The sequence below is a fragment of the Rhincodon typus genome, chromosome 18 (genome assembly GCF_021869965.1).
Source record: "Rhincodon typus isolate 14 chromosome 18, sRhiTyp1.1, whole genome shotgun sequence".
NCBI classification, from domain to species: Eukaryota; Metazoa; Chordata; class Chondrichthyes; order Orectolobiformes; family Rhincodontidae; genus Rhincodon; species Rhincodon typus.
The window spans coordinates 47,553,062-47,578,316 of record NC_063349.1 but is presented as its reverse complement, the minus strand read 5'-3'; the positions used below and the strand labels follow the sequence as shown (position 1 = coordinate 47,578,316).

General features: G+C 41.5%; 2 protein-coding genes across 12 annotated transcripts in view; one reads left to right on the top strand and one right to left on the bottom strand.

Moving 5' to 3' along the window:
• LOC109917877 (G/T mismatch-specific thymine DNA glycosylase-like) overlaps window positions 1-14,041 on the bottom strand; it is a 21,291-nt gene extending 7,250 nt beyond the window's left edge. Inside the window, exons 1-7 of one of the 3 annotated variants that reach the window (XM_048607882.1) lie at window positions 13,878-14,041; window positions 13,627-13,739; window positions 8,716-8,963; window positions 2,560-2,629; window positions 2,193-2,328; window positions 2,028-2,110; window positions 1,100-1,194 (exon numbers count right to left, since the gene is read on the bottom strand). In XM_048607882.1, coding sequence (XP_048463839.1) covers window positions 1,100-1,194; window positions 2,028-2,110; window positions 2,193-2,328; window positions 2,560-2,629; window positions 8,716-8,963; window positions 13,627-13,739; window positions 13,878-13,936 — 804 coding nt within the window. In that variant the 5' untranslated portion in view covers window positions 13,937-14,041. Of the gene's footprint in view, window positions 1-1,099; window positions 1,195-2,027; window positions 2,111-2,192; window positions 2,329-2,559; window positions 2,630-3,416; window positions 3,544-8,715; window positions 8,964-13,626; window positions 13,740-13,877 lie in introns of those variants that run through there. The other 2 variants (XM_048607883.1, XM_048607884.1) reach the window with 2 other exon arrangements.
• c18h12orf73 (chromosome 18 C12orf73 homolog) overlaps window positions 13,384-25,255 on the top strand; it is a 15,970-nt gene continuing 4,098 nt past the window's right edge. The window contains exons 1-3 of one of the 9 annotated variants that reach the window (XM_048607889.1): window positions 13,384-13,816; window positions 14,507-14,588; window positions 24,659-24,818. The gene's annotated coding sequence lies outside the window, so the exon portion shown is untranslated. The other 8 variants (XM_048607890.1, XM_048607886.1, XM_048607885.1 and 5 more) reach the window with 8 other exon arrangements.

Genomic DNA, 25,255 nt, shown 5'->3' with positions numbered 1-25,255 from the left:
AACAGCCAAGGTCTTTTCCCTAAGGTGGGCGGGAGTCCAAAATTACAGGGCATATGGTTTAAGGTGAGGGGGAAAAAGACATAAAAAAGGACCCGACGGGTAACACACAGAGGGTAGGGTGTGTATGGAATGAGCTGCTGGAGGAAATGGAGACAGTGGGTACAATTATAACATTTAAAAGGCATCTAAATGGTTGTATGAATAGGAAGGGTTTACTGGTATATGAGCCAAATGCTGGCACCTGGGACTAGGTCAGACTGGGATGTCTGGTTGGCATGGATGAGTTGGACTAAAGGGTCTGTTTCCGTGCTGTATGACTCTATGACTTCTATGATAACTGTGAGAACTTCATTTCACTCCTGTGCTACAGACTTTTGATCCACAGAACTGGCTCCTTTTTACCCAAGTTTTCCACCCACGGGGTTTATGCAGAACTGTCTTGTTGCTCCTATTTGTGAATGAATGCGCTTTAAAGAGAATGTACTTTAAGCACGCTCAGTAGTTGTTAATAATTTGTTTCTCCATGTGTTAAAGGATGTTTGTTTATTGCTTGTTGATGAGACCCAGTGAAATTTAATTTTGTCGTAGATAGGAGTCGTATCAGGCAAATTAACCACCCTAGTAATTCAATTAGAAGATTTTCTGAAGAAGGGTCTAGGCCCGAAACGTCAGTCTTCCTGCTCCTCTGATGCTGCTTGGCCTGCTGTGTTCATCCAGCTCTATACCTTGTTATCCTTAGTAATTTAGGTGGTCATTTATGACAGTTCATGGAATAGTGGGGTTTGATTACTAGCACACTCTTCCCTGAAGGATTGTGACATCATGCACTGAATTGAAATGCATATGGAAGAGCTACTGATAAAACAAATACCAACTTCTAGAAATACTTTTTCACCTAATCTATAAATACCAAACAAAAGATGTGAAGATTTTCTTCACTACAGCAAAGATTTAAGAGGCACTGACGAGAGTCATTAGACAGTAAGAAGTTTGGGGGCTTTGAGAAAGAGATGAAGGATTTTCCAACAGAGGAATACAGCATTATTTACTTCAAAATTTTATAAGTATAAAAGAAATTAAATTATATTAAGGTGCTTACCGTTTCTCCTTCAGGGATCTTGTGCGGCTGTTGCCCAAACTCCAATTTCTTCACTTTAACTCCAAAAACTTCTTTGCTAAAAATTTCATAGATGCCTGTAAATGATATGTAAAATGAAACTTTTCAATGTGATTTTTTTTGTCAGATAATATAAATTTAAGTAGTCTTCCATGCACATGCTGTCTGTATTATATAAATTAGTACAGACAGAATTATCCAAATGAAAGGACTCAGGTATTTCTGAAATTATGCAATTTTAAGAGTAAACTCATATTCAAAGTTTTGAAAAAGATCTGTAGCTTGGGTTGTGGGTGAGGTTGTTGACTTGCTTGCCGGGCTGGCGTGTTCTCATTCAGACATTTCATCACCATGCTAGGTGACACCATCAGTGGAACCTCTGATGAAGCGGTGTTATTCTACTCCGCTTGGAATTTACACTGTTTGGTCCGTTATGGTAAGTAGTTGGCAAAGATCTGTAGCTCGCGATGTGGGTGAGGTTGTTGACTTGCTCGCCGAACTACTCACCATAATGGACCAATCAGTATAAATTCTAAGCGAAGTAGAATAACACTGCTTCATCGGAGGCTCCACTGATGATGTCACCTAGCAGGGTGACGAAAAGTCTGAATGAGGACAAGCCAGCTTGGCGAGCAAGTCAACAACCTCAATAAACTCATATTCTGGGAGGAGCTGAAAGTACAGAGACCTTTTACTTCAGAGGCATGGCCTTAAATTCATCACAGATTGATTGTCCTCATGTTAAGTCAGAAGCAGCTTTATTCAGTGCTATACATAATGGGAGTGTTTCGTATTGAAATTGGGTTTCCCAGTACTAGTAACTCTACATTCGCAGTTTAAAAAAAATTCAAATATCAAGTTATTGTCAGAAGGTCAGAAGTTTCTTTTTAAAATTTTCACGCGTACTTACATTTCCCATTAAACACAGCAATTCGCGGCTTAAATTTCTGTAGTTTTTGCAGAAGTATTTTTCCTCCTTCCCGAATCTCTTTGCTGAAATGCAAATAATTTTTACATTATGTTTTCTTACCAAATGAAACAAAAAATGAATTTTAAATTTGCTTTCCTGAATCACCTTTTGAGGTCCTTGCTTCCTGGAGTAGTTCTCTCTACCATGTTTGTGAAACCTATTCCATATTTTTCTGGTAAAGAAGCATCATCCAGATGACTTAAAGGCTTATCAATAAGACCAGACAAAAACAAGCATTTCCCTACAAACAAAAAGGTACAGGTTAAAGTTTGAATATAAAGTAAGAGACAGTCATAATAAAATGAACTAGCTTAGAGAATAATAACTAAGAAACGACAATTGTCCACTTCTGAAAAATCTAACAGTAAAAATCAGTATGCTTTGCTCATCACGCAATCCACTCAAACAAACATTAAAATATCAAAAAGATTTAAGAACAGCCAGCAGGATTTCTGTAGATACAAAAACTTACAAAAATGATTTCCTGGTCCAGGGTAATGATGTCCTTTGTATGCTGCCATCAACCCTGGGTTAATTCCAATCTAAAACAAACAGCAGACTCAATTTAGAATGGAAAGGAAATTACAACCAGTAGGTCATGAGAAAGTAAAAATATATCAAGTGAAAATACTTGACATTCAGCTTTCACAGCTCCAGCAGAATTTCTTCAGGAAAAGCTAAGCAAGAAGAATACAGTCTTTTCTCTATCACATACTAACAAAGATATTGCAGTTACACTCATGCTACGTACCCTTGCAGAAGTATCCAATAACTCATGGGACAGCATTGATTAGCAATGTATTCCACAAGGAAAAAGAACATCAGCGTCGTGCCCAATTCTGCTCTAAGTACTTCCAGCAGCAGCGAAGAGGAAGCCAAGCATGTGCTTCCATTTTGAAATGTACTTTCACAGGAAACATATCACATTGCTTAAGGAAATGTGCAATCATGTCCAAAGGCTCTCAATGGAATTTTCACCCAAAATATTGAACTAACTTTCCAGATATTATATTCTTCAGGATACTCAAAACAAAATCAGAAATGCTATTTCAAAATGTAGAAAATAAGTCACCACAATTTGGCAGACACTCAAAAATGCTTTATTCTAGCCACGAGCATAGAAGATTTAAAGCAAGCCATCAAAATACAAGAGTAACTAACAGCTACTGTTTCCAACACAAATGTTATAACTTACTCTCTCCTCCATATTTTTCTTCATTTTAGAGGGAAAGCCTGCATCTAAGCATTTCTCAGTATATTCTTGAAGCAGTGGAATATATAAATTAGGAGTAAGCTATTTGCCATTCAACTAAATAATGGTTTCTTTACCTCGAAACCAACGTTCCCTCTAAGCTGTGGCCGTGCAGCCGCTGGGAAGTTCCACACACGTTGATCAGCGTGTCATTGCATGGATTTAGCTTCTGGAAGCCACTGTTGCATACAGACGTTGGAGTACCTTGCAGTAGCAAGAAAAATTACACAGAATGCTACTTTTTACCAATTTCCTACACTATCCCCATATCCCTTCATGTCTTTTATAGCTAGAAATCTCTGTCTCTGACTTGATCATTCTCAAATTGGAACCTCCACAGCTTTTTGGGGTAAAGGCTTCCAAATTTTTATTGCCCCGAGGTGCGGTACGATAGCTCAATGGTTAGCACTGCTGCCTCACAGCGCCAGTAACATGGGTTTGATTCCAGCCTTGGGTGACTGTCTGCTTGGGTTTCCTTTGGGTGCTTTGATTTTCTCCAACAATCCACAGATATGCAGGTTAGGTGGATTGGTCATGCTAAAATCATCCATAGTGCTAGGTAGATTAGTCATGGTAAATTTGGGATAGTGGGGTAGAGGGCTGGGTCTGGGTGGGATGCTCGTCAGATGGTTGGTGCAGACTCTATGGATCAAATGGCCTCTTTCAGCACTGTAGAATTCTATGCTTTTATAAGTGAAGTAATTCCTGCTCAGTCCGAAATAGCTCCCGCCTTTATTGAGGGAAAACATCCTTCCTGCTTTTACCCTGTTGAACCCTGCAAGAGTTCTGTATGTTTCAACGGGATTATCTCTCATTCTTCCAAACACCAGAAAACACCGGTCCAGTCTCTTTAATCTCTCCCAGAGGACAATGCCACCATGCCAGGGATCAGTGTGGCAAACCTTCGTTGCACCCCATCCATGGGCAAGGTGTAGTCTCAACAAGGATTTAGACAATTGCAACAAGAGATTACTATTCCTGTACTTACAACTCTAGCGATAAAGGCCAGCACATAATTGCCTCCCAACTGATTGCTGCATCTGCACATTAATTTCCAGTAACTCAAGAACAAGGATACCAAGGTCTCTTTGGACATCAAGACTTCTCAACTCTTATTTTTTTTAAAGAAAATGCTGCATTTCTTTTTTTCCTATCAAAGTAGAAAACTTGACATTTTTGTATATCCCATATGCCATGTACTTGAACAATCATTTAATTTGTTTAAATCTCCTTTAAGCCCCTTTGTATCCCCACGATTTACATTCTTACCTAGTTATGTGTCACCAGCAACTTGGAAACATTATATTTGGTCCCCACATCCAAATTACTGATTATAGATTGTGAATAGCTGGGGTCCAAACACTTTGCAGTATCTAAATAGTCACTGCCTGCCAACCTGAGAGTGGCTGATTTGTCTCTACTAGATTTATCTCTATTGGTTTCAGTTAACTAATTTTCACTCCATGCCAGTGGGAGGTTATTTTGTATTTTTATCCATGAAGACAAAGTATTTGCATAGTTTCTCTGCTATTTCCTTATTTGCCATTATAAATTCTCCTGCCTCTACTTATATTAGACCCACATTTGTCAGTGTTTTTCCATATTGTTCGAAGTTTTATAGTTCAATTTTATGTTTTCACTCGTTTACGTTGATGCTTTATTTTCCCTTCCTTTATCAGTTCCTCGGTCCTCCTTAGCTGAATTCTGAGGCATACTACTCTAAGGCATACTAATTCTCAGGCAAACTTTTTTTTTGGACAAGTTTAAAAGCATTTCCTTTGACCTAATATAATCTTTAAGTTCTTGTCTGCCAAAGTAGAATCATTTCCCAATTCAGAATTTGTGTGTTATAGAGTCGCAGTCATACAGCACAGAAGAGGCCCTAATGATCATTGAGTTTGCACTGACCTATCTACACCTATCCCACTTTCCAGCACACGGCCACATTAAAAGGAATATAAAATTGTTGTAAAGCATGCGTTAATTCTTTAAATGCAAACTACTGCCTGTCTACCATCATACCTTTTAAATGTTTCCCGAACTACCACAGCCAACTTTCCCCTCATACCACTATAGTTTCCTTACCTTGATTCCTGATTAACCTACATCACTCTCAAAATAAATGTAAAATTTTAGCGTATCACGATCACTCTTTCCTAAATAAAAACCAAAAGAACTGCAGGTGCTGTAAATCAGGAACAAAAACAAAGTTGCTGGAAAAGCTCAGCAGATCTGGCAGCATCTGTGAAGGAAAAAACAGAGTTAACGTTTCAGGTCCGGTGACCCTTCCTTAGAACCTTCGGGTCACCGGACCCGAAAGGTTAACTCTTTTTTCCTTCACAGATGCTGCCAGACTTGCTGAGCTTTTCCAGCAACTTTTTTTCTATTCACTCTTTCCTAAAGGCTCCTTTGCAATGAGATCATTAGCCTTTTCTCACTGTACAAAACTGGATGTAAAATAACCCAGTCTCCAGTTGGTTGTTCAATGTTCTAATCTAGGGAAAAAAAACCTTGTATACATTCCAAGAAATAATCTTCCTTAGCATTACTGCAATAACCTTGTTACATATAATTCTAAATTCTTGATTTATACCATGATGTATGTTATCACCACTGTTTAAGGGCCTATAATCAGTATGTGTTGCCGTTGGTATTGCTTAGCTCTATCAAACTGATCCTCTTGTACTAATGTACTGGTCTCATCTTTTATCAACACTGCTTCCTGCTTTTACTACCTTCTACAGTAGCAGTGGTAGAAAGGAGGAGAATGTGATTGGAGTTAATGTGGTTTTGTTTAATTGATTCTTGGGATGTTTGCATCTCTGGCAATGCTAGCATTTATTTCTTTCCCTCTTGTCCTTCTGAAAGTTTTTTTTGAGAGCTGTCTTCCTGAACCACTGCAGTCCCACCTCCTTTTACTTTCCTCCCTAGATATCAAATATCCTTGAATACGCAGTCTCCAGCCTTGGTCACTCAGCCATCATGTCTCTGTAATGGGAATTACGTTGTACCAGTATACTTCTATTGTATTGGTGTTGTTCATTCATTTACCTTACTGTGAACACTGCTTACATTCACAGGGCCCTTCAATTTTGCCATTTTAACAATTTTCTGCACTTTAACCCTATTTGATTCTGGCTTTTGTTTTGCCATCTTCTAATTTCGCTTACTATCATTACCAGCTTTGCTTTGCTCCTATCTGAACACCATGTGAGACTCGCATCTCCAAGTCTCACACAACTCGACGTCAAACAATAGCATGTTCCTTTACTGTCATTGATTAAAAATCCAAGCACTCCCTCCACTGGACTGCAGTGGTTCAGGAAGACAGCTCACAAAAAAAACTTTCAGACGGACAAGAAGGGATGGGTAACAAATGTTGGCATTGCCAGAGATGCTTCAGCAAAACCACATCAACTCCAATCATGTTCTCATCTCTACCACTGCTACTTTTGAGGGTAGTGAAAGTAGAAACAATCAATGATTTTGAAAAGAAACTGAAGAGGCAGTGAAGAGAAATAACCTTGCAACATATGGGATAGAGTGAGGGAACTTGGCTGACTGATTTGTTCTAGAGGACCAGCATGGACTTGATGGGCCAAGTGGTCCCGTGTTACAATGACAACGAACAGGAAGGCACTGGTCTTTCTTTGGTACATACAGGATAAGGGATTTACCTTATAAGAAACTACAGCTGCCATTCCATAGCTAATTGGGTTTCATTAAGCAAGCCAAGCATAATACTTTCCTGCCACCTCCTGCCATCTTTAACAAGCTGCCAGATTTCATGGAGTCCGTACAGTGTGGAAGCAGGCCACTTGGCCCATCAACTCTACACTGACACTCCAAAAAGCATCCCACCCAGACCCATCTCCCTACTCTATCCTTGTAACCTACTTTGCCTATGGCTAATCTACCAGGTCCACACATCCCTGGACACTATGGGCAAATTAGCATGGTCAATCCACCTAACCTGCACATCTTTGGACTGTGGGAGGAAACCAGAGCACCTGGAGGAAACCCACGCAGACATGGGGAGAATGTTCAAACTCCACACAGATAGACGCCCAAGGATGGTGATGAACCTGGGTCCCTGGTGCTTTGAGGCAGCAGTGCCAACCACTGAGCGACCATGCTGCCCCAAATCTTTTTACAAAGATTTGAATTTTTTGTAAGATTTCAGTGCAGGCCTTAAATGTTTATTGTGTAGTTGTAACAAGGTAAAGCCACAAAATTCACTGGGCAGAATTAAACCATGGGCACATTTCAGTAATCTCAGCATGAAAACAGGAAAAGATGTCAAGGCACTGGTCTGAATAACAGAGTCTAGGAAATGGTCTCTGTTGCCAGTATATCTGAAGAAAACTACTCTTAAACCTCTACCATTAACAAATAAAGCAATAAAGATTTCCCTCTCCATCTGGGAACTTTAAATCATAAACCAGCAACAGATGAACCCCATTCCCTCATTATCATTATATATTCAGCTACATCTTTAGGACTATTGTGATGTTGTGGTATTGCATGTACCTCTGGGCCAGGAGGTCCAGATTCAAGTCCCACCTCTTCCAGATGTGTGTAATAAAACAGGCTGATTAGGAAATACCTTTAAGCTAAATTTATAACTTTTGGAAAACTGGACCTGGCCAGTCTTGCTATTTCATAAGTTATAAACAAATAGGAATAAACGCTTGCTGCCAACAGAACAACCACTTAGGGCACTGTCACAAAAAAATACTCATTTAGCATCTTAGTCCTGTACTCTGCCTCCATACAAAGATCTTCTCTTTGGTGTCTAATCAAACTCACCATTCCTTTGACTAGTTGTGAATGCTTAAGATTTTTGCAAAGATTTATGAATGCTTTGGGATTCTTTTCTATATTGCACCTTTGTATCATACACCAATCATACAGCAATCATTTAAAAAAACTAAACCATAAAATTTGAAAAGCGAGACTTTACCTCATTAAACAATTATAGTCAATGAAATTCTGTTAATTGAAACATATGAACACTCAACCATTTCTAGACCAAAATGATTGAAATTATTGATTTACGGTGACAGCCACAGTTCCAAGGCTGCTTTTCAAGCTGATCACACTTAAGCTGCAGACTTATAAAAATGGATTATTAGTGGAATGAATAATTGCATAATTCCACTTCCTTAGAGTTAATCTTTATCATCCCCATGAAAGGGAGATAACAAAAGCCACCCTTATGTTTGGCTACTTTGTTAAAACACACAAGAATCTGTATCACTCTTTTCAAAATCTGACACCCTTTTGTTTCAGAATGTGTTGCTTTTGAACTAAAAATCTTTCATCTTTTCTTAAGACTAAATCAAATTCATTAAAATAATGAGAAACATAACTTACAATCACAATGTCTAAACCATAGGTCAATATATCTGGTAAGGTTTTTGTTAAAAGCTCAGCTTCGGTTGTTCCATTGAATCGATCGATTTTTCTTTTTGTGACTTTAAAAGCATCAGTGATTTTTTCTTGCTTGCCTCCTGAGTTCCCATCGGTTTTGCTTCGTTTGGTGCTTGCACCCTCAGACTTATTTTTCTCAGTCTTATTTTTTTGTAGTCCTGGAGGTCTTCCTCTTTTACGTTTTGGAGCTGCTGAAAGAGCATAGTTACACCAAGTCCTGAATGATTGTGATTTTTGCATGTAGCTTAAAATTTCTTAGACTCTGGAAGGATCAAAGTGGATTTGAAAAGTAGCACACTTATGCAAGAAAGAAGACAGACAGAAAACAGGAATGGTATAAACAGAGAATGCTAGGGAAATTGTCAGCAGGTCTGGCAGCATCTGTAGAGAGAGAAACTGAGTTAATGTTTCAGAAGAGTAAAAAAAAAGACTCAAAATGGTAACTCAGTTTCTCTCTCCAAACATGCTGCCAGACCTGGTTAGTTTCTCCAGCATTCCCTGTGCTTGTTTCAGCTTTACAGCATCTACAGTATTTTGCCTATATTTAAGCAGGAATAAAGGACCAGTTGATCTATCGGTCTTTCAGAAAACGCTATAATACAATGTTGACGAGGGTCATCAGGACATTTACAAAATCAGAAAAAAAATCAAGAAGTTAACGTGGCTTTGAGAGAGGAACAGTTGACTGATTTATTAGAGTTCTCAGTGGATATAGTAAGCAGGATGGATAAAGGGGAACCAGTAGATGTAATGTATTTAAATTTCCATAAGGCATTAAATAAAGTACCACATTAAAGTTTACTGCATAAGATAACAGCTCATGATGTTCAGGATGATATATTAGCATGCATACAGAATTGGCTAACTGTGCGCATAGCACCAGGAATGAAAAAGGTGAATTAATTCTCTGATTCCTGCCAGTTAAGATATGACTTATTCCAGTGAATAACTCAGGATTAATATAGTTCCTTAATTTGCTAAAATATTCAATGGATAGCATCAAGAGAGGGCAAAAGAGTTAAACAAGTTCAACAGTCTGAGATTCACAGCAGCATTACCCAAATGCAACAGCAACATTACAACAACAATTGGTTTTCAGCAAAATTCTTCACACATACAAGAAAATGTAGCAAATGTTGTCTATTTGTAGAATCAAGTCTAATCTTGCACACTGAGGTTATTGGTTGTGTTAGTCAGTACCTTGATGTTGTAAACAGCTAAAAGGATATACAGTTTGACATAACCTGTAATATTTCAGGAAGGCCTAGCATTAAGCTGGCACCGAATTTTGTTTTACCACAATTTTCATTTGTGTGATAAGCAAAACATTCTTTTGGCTCGACTGCAGCATCCAGCTTGTGGCAAAAATTACTTGTGGTTACCTTCCAGGTAATCGGAAGAAGAATGGACACTTTCCAATACCAAAAGCGATGGCGTTAAGCACACTTATGACTATGTATAATACACAGTGAGAAATGATTTGATCAGTTAGCCATTAAACTACAGAATGCCAATGTGCCTGTTTCAGCATCAAGCTTGCAGATTGAACAAGTGGCTCAAGTCCAACACACATTGACAAGTGAAGGTATGTATGTGGTAGACAGCAGTACAGAAAAGACTGATTTCTTAACTAGGACATTGCAGAAAGGCAGCTTATATGACTGTTCCATTTCAAAGATGACTTTGAGCACAAGATGGAGCCCAATAATGACATGTGAGGAAATGCTTACAAGCAGCTGCAGATTCACATATGAAACATGTATCAGAAATTTGCAAGGCATAGGAAATTAGGTGTCATTCCATTGAAGACACATCTCTAATGGAACCCAATAATATGTCTTGACCAATCAGAGTCAACCTGTCTAGTTTAAAAAGTTAAACAAACCTTGGCAGTTAATTGTCAAGTATTAATACCTAGTGAAAACCTGAAGAACTGCAGATGCTGTAAATTAGAAACAAAAACAGTAGTTGCTGGAAAAGTTCAGCAGGTCTGGTACCATCTGTGAAGAGAAATCAAAGTTAATGTTTTGGGTCTGGTGATCCTTCCTCAGTTCTGAAACGTTAACTTTGATCTCTCTTCACAGATGTCCTACCTGCCTTGAGTGCAGCTGATAGTTTGGGTGGTATGGTGGCTCATTGGTTAGCACTGCTGCCTCACAGTACCCAGGGACGCGGGTTCAATCCCAGCCTTGGTCAACTGTCTGTGTGGATTTGGGGTGGCACGGTGGCTCAGTGGTTAGCACTGCTGCCTCACAGCGCCAGGGACCCGGGTTCAATTCCAGCCTTGGGCGACTGTCTGCGTGGACTTTGCACGTTCTTCCTGTGTCTGCATGAGTTTCCTCTGGGTGCTCCGGTTTTCTCCCACAGTCCAAAGATGTGCAGGGTAGGTGGATTGGCCATGCTAACTTGCCCATAGTGCCCAGGGATGTTTAGGTTAAGTGGGTTAGACATGAGGAAATCAGGGGTAGGGGAATGGGTCTGGTTGGGATGCTCTTCGGAGGGGTAGCGTGGACTTGCTGGGCCGAATGGCCTGTTTCCACACTGCAGGGATTCTATGATGATGATGTTGCCAGACCTGCTGAGCTTTTCCAGCAGCTTCTGTTTTTGTTTCAATTCATAATGAACTGTCCATGGTAATACCAATCAGTGTCCAGAAGCTAAACAATAAGCACTGCCTTCCTAGTAAAAATATTCTGTTCCCTTTATTTTGGTATTTTTTGCAAGAATGTATGTCATAAATTTTGACAAGATGTGTCTTTTTTCAGCAATACTTAAATATCAAGCGATTAAAAAGAATTATCCATGATGCAACAAAATGCTAAAAAAATTAAAAAATATAATGGTACTGTAGATTTTGTTTGGAGACAACAGCATGAAATCATATAAGAACATAAGAACTAGGAGCAGGAGTAGGCCATCTGGCCCCTCTGAGCCTGCCCCGCCATTCAATAAGATCATGGCTGATCTTTTTGAGACTCAGCTCCACCTTCCAAAATGTATCACCTCGCATTTGTCCTAATTAAATTTTACCTGTCATTTCTCCGCCCAAGCCTCTAGCCAATGCATATCCTGCTGTATCCTCTGGCAATCCTCCTCACTATCCGCAGCTGCCCCATCTTTGTGTCATTTGCAAACTTACTAATCAGACCACCTACATTCTCCTCCAAATCATTTAAATATATTAAAAACTACAGCAGTCTCAGCACTGATGCCTGTGGAACACCACTGGTCACAGATCTCCAGTCAGAAAAACACCCCTCCACCAGCTATGTTATGTCTTCTATGACGATGCCAGTTCTGTATCCATCTTACCTGCTCACCATGGATCCCAAGTGACTTCAACTTCAGTATCAGGTTGCCATGAGGGACTTTGTCAATGGCCTTGCTAAAGTCCATGTAGACAATATCCACTGCCCTGTCCTCATCAATCATCTATGTTACTTCCGCAAAAAACTCAATCAAGTTTGAGACACCTAAGTTTGACTTCTTCAGCTCTAAAACTACCCATCTCCAACATCCCTTTACTCTCTGAAGTCTGTGAACATGCTGCTGCCTGCCTTACTCAAATATCCTAAGTAATTTTGACAATGATAGATGATCTCTTGTCATCCTCTTGAGGTGCTTGCAAGCGCTTAGATTAACCAAACCTTCTTCCAAAAGAGTCGGGACCACTCTCACCCAGCTCCACTCTTAATCATCTATCATTGTCAACAGATCACCTACAATAGCTGTTAGTTGTGCCACAGTGCCTTGGGTGTCCCCAAGAGTCTATATTTGACCATGTTTTGTTTCTCACTTACATAATGCATTGCAGCAACATCATCCAGAAATATAGTTTTGCTGTCCACATACATGCTGATGAGACAAAGCTGTACCTCACTTGATCCCACCATCTTCTCTCATTTTCAAACTGCTTGTCTGACAGAGTTCAATCAGCACAAATTTCTTCCAATTAAACAGTGGGAAGGCAAAAACCATCATCAATCATCATCCCAAATTTCATTCCCTAGCCTTTAATGTTGTCCCTCTCCCTGGCAACTATGAGGTAGAACCAGACTCTTTGTCACCTTGGTGTTATATCTAAGCATGAGATGAACTTCTGTCTCCAAATCTACCCTGCTCCCATAGTTCTTCTGTTGTTGTTATTGTCATTGATGCCTGTAGGCTCTAGAATCGACTGTTTTAACAAGCTCCTGATGTACTGAGCCTCAGACTTTCCATTCCAAATAAGCTCGAAGCATTCGAAAGTTGTGCCTGTGACTTTTACCAAGTCCTGTTCACCCATCACCTGTGTTCACTCACCTACTTTGCTTTCACCTTTGAGTAACATCTCATTTTAAAAATTCCCATTGTTTTTAAACCCCTCACCCTTCTATGTAAACTCCAGCCCTCTGACATACTTGCACTCCTCTAACAGTGATCTCTTCAGCATCCCTGATTTTAACTTTGCCACCGAAGGCGGCCGTTCCTTAACTATCAAGGTCTCATAGTCTGAAATCCCTTTCCTCGCGTTCCTCTGTGAAGGCAGTCCTTAAAACCAATTCCATTGCCCAAGCTCTCGGTCATCTGACATAACAACTCTCTACGTGGCTAGGTGTAAATTTATCTTATATTCCTGTAAAGTGCCTTGAGATTTCTTTTTACCAAAGGTGTAAAACGGGTCATTGCCTATCTGAACAGAAGAAATCTAGCTTCCTGGCCCACTACCTTATTAAGACAGTCAACAGGCCGCAGAAAGAGATGCAATTTTATGTTTAACATCTGTTTTCCAGGCGGAGTTTTAGTTTTATTGTTGATGTTCTGCGGCGAATTTCAAAAGAGGAAATACTTCCATTCAGTCCTGGACACGCTTACCTTGTCCGGCCTCTGGGGTTGCGGCCTCTTCCAGGCTGTCGGGATCGGGCCCTGTGGCTGACTGGGCCTGGGTCTGCTGGAGACGCGGCGGCAGCGGGTCGGAGCTCCCGTACCTGGGGGTGAACACAAAGAGGGGAGAGAGTTGAGACCGTGCGGCGGGATCGACAGAAATGCGGAAGTGTTCGAGGAGGTAAAGGCCGAGGCCTGAGCCCCGCAGCGGCTGGCTGCTTCCCCACCCCCCGCTCGCTCACCAATTCTGAAAGTACTCGGACGACAGCGTCGGGCCTTCGAGCAGCCTCTGGGCCTCCATCACCCCTTCTGAGGGAAAAGTGGGAGCTCGTCAACCCCGCCAAACAAAAGGGGCCGCCCGCCCGCTCCTACAGGGGGCGCACGCGGCCCAGACCCCACCAAATAACGTTCTTCCGCGCAAGAAGGAGGGGAGGGAGACTGAACCTACAGAAATAGTATGGGTCATGAAAGTCAAAGATGTGCCCTCAAAGTTTCTCAGTTAATATAACTAATTTATTCTATAACTAGTTATTCTATAGTCATTCTCTACTTTAACTGTAAGATCATTCACATCTCATGTCGCTCCTACTCCCCCCCCCTTGTCACTATTGATAGATTCTGAGCTGGAGGTTCTATTCCTAACGGTTTCTGTTGCCGGCGGCTCAGAGTCTAAGGAAGGTAGGACAAATATTGTCAGTGGATGTAGAGGGAAATGGGCCTTTCTGGTAGCGCATGTTATTTTGATGGTTGTTTTAAAGCTCGTTGTGGTTAACGGATGGAGGAAGCAGTCGCTGGAAGATCCGGGGGGTGAAGGTGTGTGTGTGTGTATTTATTGAAGGGCGGAACGAAAGTTGTTGCTTCGTTACGGCAGGAGGGACGATTGTGAGTGAAGCATCATCTTCCATTCCCCAACAACAAGTTGAAGGTCGAAAAGTTGGGACGACAGGGAACTGGTAAGTGCTCCCCACTTCCACTCAACCTGTAAATGCTGTAGATCCCATGAGAGCTGTGCCTTCCTCGGTTCGACTTCTTTGCGCCGCTCTGCTGGTCGACGAATTGCTCGTTCAGTAGTCTGGAAATTCAGAATAAAGGCTTGAGGTGCATAAAGCTATATGGATAGCTAGATACGGGACAACCGGAGGCACCGTTAAGGTAAAGAACAAGTGGTTTGTAGTGGATTATAAGGAAGGTGAAGGGGGAGAAAATCATCCAGAAGCTGGGTGTCTGGAACTCTGCCTTAAACTTTGGTAGAGGTGAGAATCCGAAAGACACTTAAGTATTTGGATGAGGAGTTGAAATGCTATAGCATGCAAGACTCGGGGCCAAGTGTGAACAAAATGGGATTAGAATAGATGCTTGATGATCAGTGTCGACACAAAATGTCACTGACCCTATGACTATGAAACTCTCTTCACTCAGACGGTGATGAAGATGTAGAACTCGTTCCCGCAAGGAGTGGTTGAGGCAAGTAGTATCGATGCATTTGAGGGGAAATCTAATGACTATGCGAGGTAGAAGGGAATGGAGGATGAGGCTGCTATTTAAATGATGTGCTCCATCCCGTCACAAGTACTGCAAACCATGGACTTGTTTCTGTGCTGTGCATCTTGTGTAATCTTGGCTGACATTGCCTCATATCATTTAATACTTGTCGATAACAATCTGACGTAAAATGAATTTGCGGAAGAGAGATCCAAACAACTTCCACTTTTTAAGTGAACGTATTTAACTTGGTTTCGGTCTTTATAACCCTAATCCTAAGTCTCCTCAACTGGCAGAAATAGTTTATCTTAACTACCATATCTGTCCCCCTTAATGTTTTGGAAACCTTGGTCAAGTCACTTTTAATCTTATAAATTCTGAAGTCATAGACTCAAAGAATCCCTACAGTGTGGAAGTAGGCTATTCAGCCCATTGAATCTACACTGACCCTGTGAAGAACATCCCATCCAGACCCCTCTCCCCATATCCATGCAACCTTACATTTCCCATGGCTAGTCTACCCAGCCTGCACATCCATGGACTCTACAGGCAATTTAGCATGGCCAATCCACCTAAGCTGTGGGGGGAAACTGGAGTACCCAGCTGAAACCCATACAGACATGGGGAGAACATGTAAATTCTGCACAGTCACCCAAGGCTGGAATTGAACCCGGGTCCCTGGCGCTGTGAGGCATGGTGCTAACCACTGTGCCATCCACATGTGTGCTGTCCTTGTACTTTTACCCTTGTAGCCCAAATACTGTTCTGGTAAATCTACAATACATGCTCCATGGTCAGTGTATCACCTGTTCCATCAGCAATCCAGTGACCTGAGTGCCTCAGTTCATAATAATTATAATATATGAACAGATGGTGCATTTTTTTCTAAATAAAGCAAAACCATTACTGATGTTGCCAACAATCAGCAAGTCAGGTAGGCTTTGTGAAAAGTACAGGCAAGTTAACACAGATCTGAAAACAAAATGCACAAAATATTCAGGAGCTTACAGGCAGCTGACAGCTGTGAAATATACCCTGAATATTGGGAAGATGCTATGCAAAACGTAGTTAATTTGTTGTTAGACTCAAATAATAGCATCTCCTGCATTCAGAATATTCCAATATGCAAAACTCCCAAGTGAATTTTTAAAACAAATTAAAAAATTGAAAAATAAATTTATTTCCTTCCTTGTTTTTCTGACTATAGGTTAACATCTCCCTCAAGGAGTTGTGCAACTGCCCATCTAAAGAAACCTCCAGCTGTAATCGCAGCTACACTGCTGATGTATCAGTTCCCCATAGGGAACATGTGACCAAATGTTCTTTAAAAAAAAAACAGATTGAGAAAGCAGCTGATTGTAATCTGATTTCAGATTGCAAATGTGCTATATTCCTGGCGATCATAAGTAGGAGCTTGGGAGTATACTGCCATTCACAAATTTAATTCCTTGCTGAGACTGACATCCACTCTACCTTTCTGCTAAATCTTTATTCTGAAAGAAATCTAAAATCTCGTATTTCAGCCTTAAACTACTTGACAACTGAGCATCTACAGCCATTTTGGATAGTGAATTCCAGTGGTTCACAGCATTCTGATTGACTATGTATTGAAGAATATGTCACTGCTTCACTCTTTTTTTAAAAACTCCCCCAATCTTTGTGTTGTCCTCAAACATACTAATCAGACCATCTACATTCTCCTCCAAATCATTTATTTATAAATCATCAGGGTAGTTACCTCTGGATTGCTACCAGTGCCATGTGATAACGAGGTAAGAAATAGGGAGAGAGTGCAGCTAAACATGTGGCTACAGGGCTGGTGTAGGAGGGAGGGCTTCCATTATGTGGACAATTGGAGCACATTCTGGGGAAGGTGGGACCTGTACAGTAAGGACAGGTTGCACCTGAACCGGAAGGGCACAAATATCCTGGGAGGGAGGTTTGCTCGAGCTATACAGGATGGTTTAAACTAGATTGGCAGGGGGTGGGGAACCGGATTGGTAATTCAGAGGATGAGGTATTCAGCCTTCCAACAGACACAACAGGGAGTGAGCTTGTTAATAAAGAAATGCAGTCGATGGAGCGAAATTGCGGACACAGGGATATTTGAAGTGTGTATATTCCAATGCTAGAAGTATCAGAAATAAGGCGGATGAACTTAGAGCATGGGTCAGTACTTGGAACTATGATGTTGTGGCCATTATAGAAACTTGGGTAACTCAGGGACAGGAATGGTTGTTGGAAGTTCTGGGAATTAGATGCTTTAAAAGAAATAGGGAGGGTGGTAAAAGAGGCAGCGGAGTGGCATTGCTAGTCAGGGCTAGTATAGCAGCTACTGAAAGGCAGTTCGAGAATGATATGTCTGCAGAGTCAGTTTGGGTTGAGGTCAGGAACAAGAAAGGAGCAGTCACTTTAAGGGTTTTTTTTTTTACAGACCCCCTAATAGTTGCAGAGAAGTCGGGGAGCGGATTGGGAAGCAGATACTGGAAAGGTGCAGAAGTCACAGGGTTGTAGTCATGGGTGACTTCAACTTTCCAAATATTGATTGGAAACTTTTTAGTTGTAATAGTTTAGATGGAGTGGATTTTGTCCAGTGCGTTCAGGAAGGATTCCTGACACAGTATGTAGATAGACCAACACAAGGAGAGACCACTTTGGATTTGGTGCTTGGCAATGAACCGGGCCAAGAGTCAGACCTGTTGGTAGGAGAGCATTTTGGCGGTAGCAATCATAACTCTGTTATTTTTACAATAGCCATGGAAAAGGATAGGTACATACAGCAGGGTAAGGTTTATAATTGGGGGAAGGGTAATTATAATTCTGTTAGGCAAGAACTGGGTAACATAAAATGGGACAGATGCTGTCAGGGAAGAGCACTATAGAAATGTGTAGATTGTTTAAGGAATGCATACCGCGTGTGCTCAATATGTTTGTCCATAGCAGGCAGGGAAGATGTGGTCGAGTGAGGGAGCCGTGGTTCTCGAGAGGTCGAAGGACTGGTTAAGAGGAAGAAGGATGCTTATATAAGGTTTATGAAACCAGGATTAGAAAAGGCTGTAGAGGGATACAAGTTAGCCAGGAAGGAGCTGAAGAAAGGGCTTAGGAGAGCTATAAGGGGGCATGAGAAAATCTTGGCAGATAGGATCAAAGAAAACGCCAAGGCTTTTTACACGTACGTGAGGAATAAGTGAATTACCAGAGAAAGGGTAGGGCCGATCAAGGATTGTAAACGGAATTTGTGCACTGAGCCTAAAGAGATAGGAGAGGTCCTTAATGAATACTTTCCGTCGGTATTCACAACTGAGAGGGATCTGGTTGTAGGGGAGGACAGTGTGAAACAGGCTGGTAGGCTAGAGGAGGTGGATGTTAGTAAGGAAGATCTAGGAATTTTGACGAACTTGAAGATAGATAAATCCCCCGGGCCTGATGGGATTTATCCAAAGATTCTATGGGAAGTGAGGGAAGAGATCGCAGGGCCTTTGGCGATGATCTTTTCGTCCTCACTGTCCATGAGTATACTCCAGAAGATTGGAGAGTGGCAAATGTCATTCTCTTGTTCAAAAAAGGGAATAGGGATAACCCCGGAAATTACAGGCCAGTTAGTCTTACTTCAGTGGTGGGCAAATTATTGGAAAGGGCTCTGAGAGATAGGGTTTATGATCACTTGGATAGGCACAGTTTGATTCATGATAGTCAGCATGGATTTGTGAGGGGTAGATCATGCCTCACAAACCTTATTGAATTCTTTGAAGAGGTGACCAAACACGTGGATGAAGATAGAGCAATGGATGTGGATTTAAGCAAGACGTTTGATAAGGTTCCCCATGGTAGGCTCATGCAGAAAGTAAGGAGGCATGGGATGGGGGGCAATGTGGCAGATTGGATTCAGAATTGGCTGACCCTTAGAAGACAAAGGGTGGTAGTGGACGGAAAATATTCAACATGGTGCTCAGTTACGAGTGGTGTACCACAAGGATCTGTTCTGGGTCCTCTTCTATTTGTGATTTTTGTAAATGATTTGGATGTGGGAGTGGAAGGGTGGATTAGTAAGTTCGCGGATGATACGAAGGTGGGTCGAGTTGTGGATAGTGCGGAGGGTTGTTCTAGGTTACAAAGGGACATTGATAGAATGCAGAGCTGGGCTGAGAAGTGGCAGATGGAGTTTAACCCTGAAAAGTGTGAGGTGATTCATTTTGGAAGGACAAACTTGAAAGCAGAATACAGGGTTAACGGAAAGATTCTTGGCAGTGTGGAGGAGCAGAGGGGTCTTGGGTTCATGTTCACAGTTCCCTGAAAGCTGCCACCCAGGTGGATAGAGTTGTTAAGAAGGCGTATGGTGTGTTAGTTTTCATTAATAGAGGGATCGAGTTCAAGAGCTGTGAAGTTATGCTCCAGCTATACAAAACACTGGTTTGGCCACATCTGGAGTATTGTGTCCAGTTCTGGTCGCCTCATTACAAGAAAGATGTGGAAGCGTTGGAAAGGTGCAGAGGAGATTTACCAGGATGTTGCCTGGAATGGAGGAAAGGACTTACGAGGAAAAGTTGAGAGAGCTAGAGCTTTTCTCTTTAGAACGACGAAGGATGAGAGGTGACTTGATAGAGGTGTACAAAATGATCAGAGGTATAGATAGAGTAGACAGCCAGAGACTTTTTCCTAGGGTGGAGGTAGCTATTACGAGGGGGCATAATTTTAAAGTGAGTGGAAGTAGATATAGGGGAGACGTCAGAGGTACGTTCTTTACTCGGAGAGTGGTAGGGGCGTGGAATGCGTTGCTGGAGCGGGTCGTGGAGTCGGCCTCATTAGGGGCATTTAAGCGGCTATTAGATAGGCATATGGATGATAGTATATGGTAGGGGTGGAGGTTAGACAGACGTTAGGATTAGGGTAAAAGTTCGGCACAACATCGTGGGCCAAAGGGCCTGTACTGTGCTGTGCTGTACTGTTCTATGTTCTATTTATATATACATTACAAGCAACAGGGATCCAAGCACTGATTCCTGTAGAACATCGTTGGTCATAGATCTCTAGTCAGAAAAATACCCTTCCACTATTACTCTGTATCTTCTATGACCAAGCCAGTTCTGCGTCCATTTTGCAAGCTCAGCACAGATTCCATGTGACTTCACCTTCTGTATCAGCCTGCCATCTAGGACCTTGTGAAAGGCCTTGCTGAAGTCCATGTAGACAACATTCACCACCCTACCCTTATCAATCATCTTTGTCACTTTCTCAAAAAATTCAATCAAGCTTGTGAGACAAAAACTTCCCTTGCAGAAAGCCATACTGCCTATTACTGATAAGTCCACATTTTTCCAAATGTGAGTAAATCCTGTCCCTAATCATTTTTCTCCAGTAATTTTCCTACCATGTAAGGCTCGCCAATCTGTAATTTCCTGGTTTATCCCTGTAGCCCTTCTTAAACAATGGAACAACATTGTTGTAGTACTAAAACTTGTTGAGTGTGTTTTTCTACTGACAACCAAAATGTACACATAAATATAGCAAATCTGATGCTTTTAAGCATAGGTTGGATGAACAAAAGCAGGAAAAAGAACAGAAGGATCTGCAAATAGTGAATTAAAGTGGAATAGAGGTTTCCATGATGTATCAACCGTGTTACAGACTAGTTGGACTGAATGGTCTGTTTGTGGTCTGTGTAAATCAAAAATCAAAAAACACGATCAATACTCACTCATCTCAATCCACATGGACAAGGAGAACCATGACTTCGACTGGGACAACAGCAAGATCCTGGAACAGGCTAGGCAGAGACAAGCACGAGAATTCCTGGAAGCACGGCACTCCACGAAGCATGCTATTAATAAACACATTGAACTCGACCCCATATACATTCCACTACGGAGGAAACCCGGAAGTGAGGCAATCTATCACAACGGACCCCAGAGTTTAAAAACCAGGCAGGAAAACGCACCGACGCTTCATCAGAGGCTGCACTGAGGATGTTACCAAGCACGGTAACGAAACGTCTGCGGAACAACAAACCAGCTCGGTGAGCCAACCAACCTCAACACCCACAACCCGAGCTACAGATCTACTCCAAAACCTTAGAAATCAAAAATGCAATATGGCTTAGTTCAGTTCTTTGCGCGATACAATATTATTGTGGTACAGTGGCAGATCTTACATTATCTCATAAAGTGAAAGGAACATTTGAATTAGAAGCAGAAGTCGGCCCTTAGGCCTCTTCAGCCTGCTCCGCCATTCGATATATTTCGAGTTCCAAATTCTTACCTACTCCTGATAACCTTTGAATCCATTTCCAACAAAAGTCTATCTACCTCTGCCTTAAAAATATTCAGTGACCTTGTGTCCACTCCTTTTTGTCCTGAAAGGGCAATACCTAGGTATAAAACACTTACCCTAGTTCTAGACTCACCCACAAGAGGAAATATCCTTTCCATGTCCACCTTGTTAAAGCTGTTTTGGATCTTATACTCATCAACAAGGCGCCTATTCTAAACCTGAGTGAAAATATGCACAGTCTGTTTAGATTTTCCTCTTTGATGACCTGCCCTTTCCAGGTATCAAATGCGTAAACTTCCTCCGAACTACCTCCAAGTATTTACATCTTTCCTATTTAAGGAGACCAGAACTGTGCAAAGTTTTTGAGGTGTGATTGCAACTCAGTGGAGGAGAAGGAGGCTCTACAAATATCCCCATCCTCAAAGATGGGGACCCCAGTACATCAGTACAAAGGATAAGGCTGAAGCATTCTTCAGCCAGAAGTGCCAAGTGGATGATGCACCTTTGGCTGACTCTACAAGTCCCCAGCATCACAGATTCCACTTTCAGTCTTTTCTGTTCACTCCATATGAGATGAAGAAATGGCTGGGTGCATTTGATACTGTTTAGGCTGTGGGCTCTGACAACATTATGGTAATGGTACTGAAGACTGTGCTCCAGAACTAGCTACCCCTCTGGCCAAGCAGTTCCTGTATAGCTGCAATACCCAACAATGTGGAAGATTTCACAGCTATGTCCTGTACACAAAAAGCAGAACAAATCTAATCCAGCCCATTACTGCCCCAGTTGATCTGCTCTTGATAATCAGAAAAGTCATGCCCAGTTTGGGTTCTGCCAAGGCCACTCATCACCTGACTTCACTACAGCTTTGGTTCAATCATAGACAAGAGAGCTGAATTGCAGAAGTGAGGTCTGTGTGACTGCCCTTGACACCATTTGATTGAGTGAATCATAGACCCAAGCAAAACTGGACACAATTGGAATTGGGCTTGTTAGGTGGACTCCCCCTTGGTTGGAGCCATACCTTGCACAAAAGAAAATGGTTGCGGTTATTGGAGGTCAGTTATCTCAGTTCCAAGACAGATGACATAAATCCTGGAAGAATTAGCTATGAAGAGGATAGTGTAGAACTCCAGAAAGGCATAGGCAAGTTGGAGTGGGCAGCCAGGTGGCAGATAAGTTTTAATGCAGAGAGTGTGCAGTGATGCATTTTGAAAAGAAGAGCATTGAAAAACAATATAAAATATGAGCCACAATCTAAGATGGTGCTGGAGCAGATGCATATGTGCGCATATCATTGTCGGTGGCAGGCCAGGTAGAGAGAGCAGTAAGTCAAGCATAGAGTATCTTCAGATTTCATTAATAGTGGCATAGAGTACAAGAGCAATGAGGTGACATTGCACTAGTATAAGCAGTTATTAGACCTCACCTGGGATATTCTGTACAGTTGTTTGGCACTACAGCTACAAAAAGTTCACTCCCTCCACCCCCGACACTCAGTAGCATCACTTTCTACAAGATGCACTATGGAAATTCACCAGTGCTTCTTAGACAGCACTTTCTAAACTCATGACCACAGCCATCTAGAAGGATAACAGCCACAAATACATGGGGACAACACCACCTGCAAGTTTCCCTCCAAGCTACTCACTGTCCTAACTTGGAAATATGTTGCTGTTCTTTCAGTGTTGCTGGTTCAGAATCCTGGAACACTCTCCCTGCTGGCTTACTTTCACCTTCTTAACGGCAACTGGGACGATAAATACTGGTCCAGCTAGATAGGATGCCCAGATTCCATGAATGAGTAAATAAACAAAATAAAATTACTTCAATACGTCTTGTCAATTTATTTACTTTGTACCTGAATGCAGTAGCATTCACACATCGCCTTCAGTTTTGTCTTTTTGTTATCTTTGTAATATCTATGGCTGGTGTATTCTTGATTTCGTTTGGTTTATTGTCATGTGTACCTAAGTACAGTGAAAAGCTTTGTTTTATGAGCAGTACAGGCAGATCATAGGGTGAAAAAAAAACTTACAGCCATACAGGTTACGTCACATAGGGCATGTGCTAGGCAAGATCAGCATTATTTGAAGTTAGAGTCCATTAACCAGTCTAATTACAGCCAGGAAGAAGCTGTTCCTGAACCTGCTGGTGCACATATTCAAGCTTTTGTATCTACTGCCTAACAGAAGAGGTTGCTGGAGAGCATAACCAGGGTGCGATAAGTCTTTGATGATGTTCGCAGTACTTCCTGGGGCAACAAGCCATGTAAATGGTTGAAAGGTTGGCTTCCATTATGGCCTGGCCTATGCACATAACCTTCTGTAGTTTCTTGTGGTTCTGGGCAGAGTAATTGCCATAACAGGCCGTTATGTACCCGGACAGTATGCTTTCAATGGTGCATCTGTAAAAGTTGGTGAGGTTCCGTATGGACATGCCAAATTTCCTGAGCCACCTGAGGAAGGAGAGGCATTCTTGTGCCTTCTTGACCATTTCATTCAGGACAGGTTCTCGGCTATTGTCACTCCTAGGAACTTGATGCTCTCCACCCTCTCAACCTCAGCTCCATTGATGTAGATGCGTGCGTGTTCTTCTCCTTTCTTTCTGAGGTCAATGATCAGTTCTTCTGTCCTTTCCTGCCATTCATTGACCATCATTTCCCATATTACCATGTGCTATCATGCCTTGACTCTAACCCTTGATCTGCTACATTTATTCAAGCTTGATTCCTCATCAACCTTGCATAGTTTAAAACCCTCTCTACTTTCCTAGTTATGTGAATTACCTTTCTTTTGAATTTTTAAAAGTTTTATGTAAGTGTGCTTTCAACTGACAAGCTTCATTGATATTTTTTATCCTGTACAAAATTAATGTTTTCATGTTCTACTACATCAGCTGTTTTACTTGGTCAAGCCTTTCTTCTGAAAGATACAAAGATTTCAATAACGTTTTTATTACTAGAATACTGTCTTCACATGCTTCAGGTCTGGATTGTCCCAATAATACTTCTCACTCTTTACCCAGTACTCTACTAGTGCCCCATGACCTAAAACCCATTTCTTTGCCAACTTTGAGCCACACATTTATTTTTCTAATCTTTGCCAGTGGTGCCAGAGATCATTACCTTTGAGGAACAAAAACAAAGTTGCTGGAAAAGCTCAGCAGGTCTGGCAGCATCTGTGAAGGAAAAAACAGAGTTGAAGTTTCGGGAATGGTGACCCTTCCTTTGAGGTAACGATAAGTAACGATGCCCCTGCTTGATGTTCCACAGTGTGTGCAGCTCAGCCTCCAGTCCACTGAATCTGACCTGAGGTTCCTGTAGCTACAGACTCTCACAGTGGCTGTTTTTGCCTTGGATCACTACTGGCTTCCAGAAGCTCCAGCATCCTGCAGTTACAGCACATTACCTGACTTGACATCTTTATTGTGTGGTAAATTAATTTAAACTTAATAAAAGCTACACCTCCCAGTTAGATATGTACCACAGTAAACACCACCAATACTAATTAAGAGCTTACTGTTACTAATAGTTGAGAGTAGTTTAGGGCTTTACAAAAATACTTTTTCAAAATCGGAAATATACACTCAGCCCATGATTTTATGATGTCGCTGTTTGATTTCCCCTCCTCTTCTCCCTGACCACTACCACCCCCATGAAAAATCTTGAACCTGTAGCTGTTAAACACTGCCTCCTCTCTTGTAGCTAAATCAACAGCGCAAGATGGTAGATGCAATGTCAAAGTAAGTATAAGGATCAAGAAAGCCGCATAAAATTTTGTGATGTAGAATGTATCAATGAGAAAGCTCAAGCTTATAAGAAAAAAAACTCAACTTCATCAGGATGCTGTCTGGGATGGAAAATTGATGA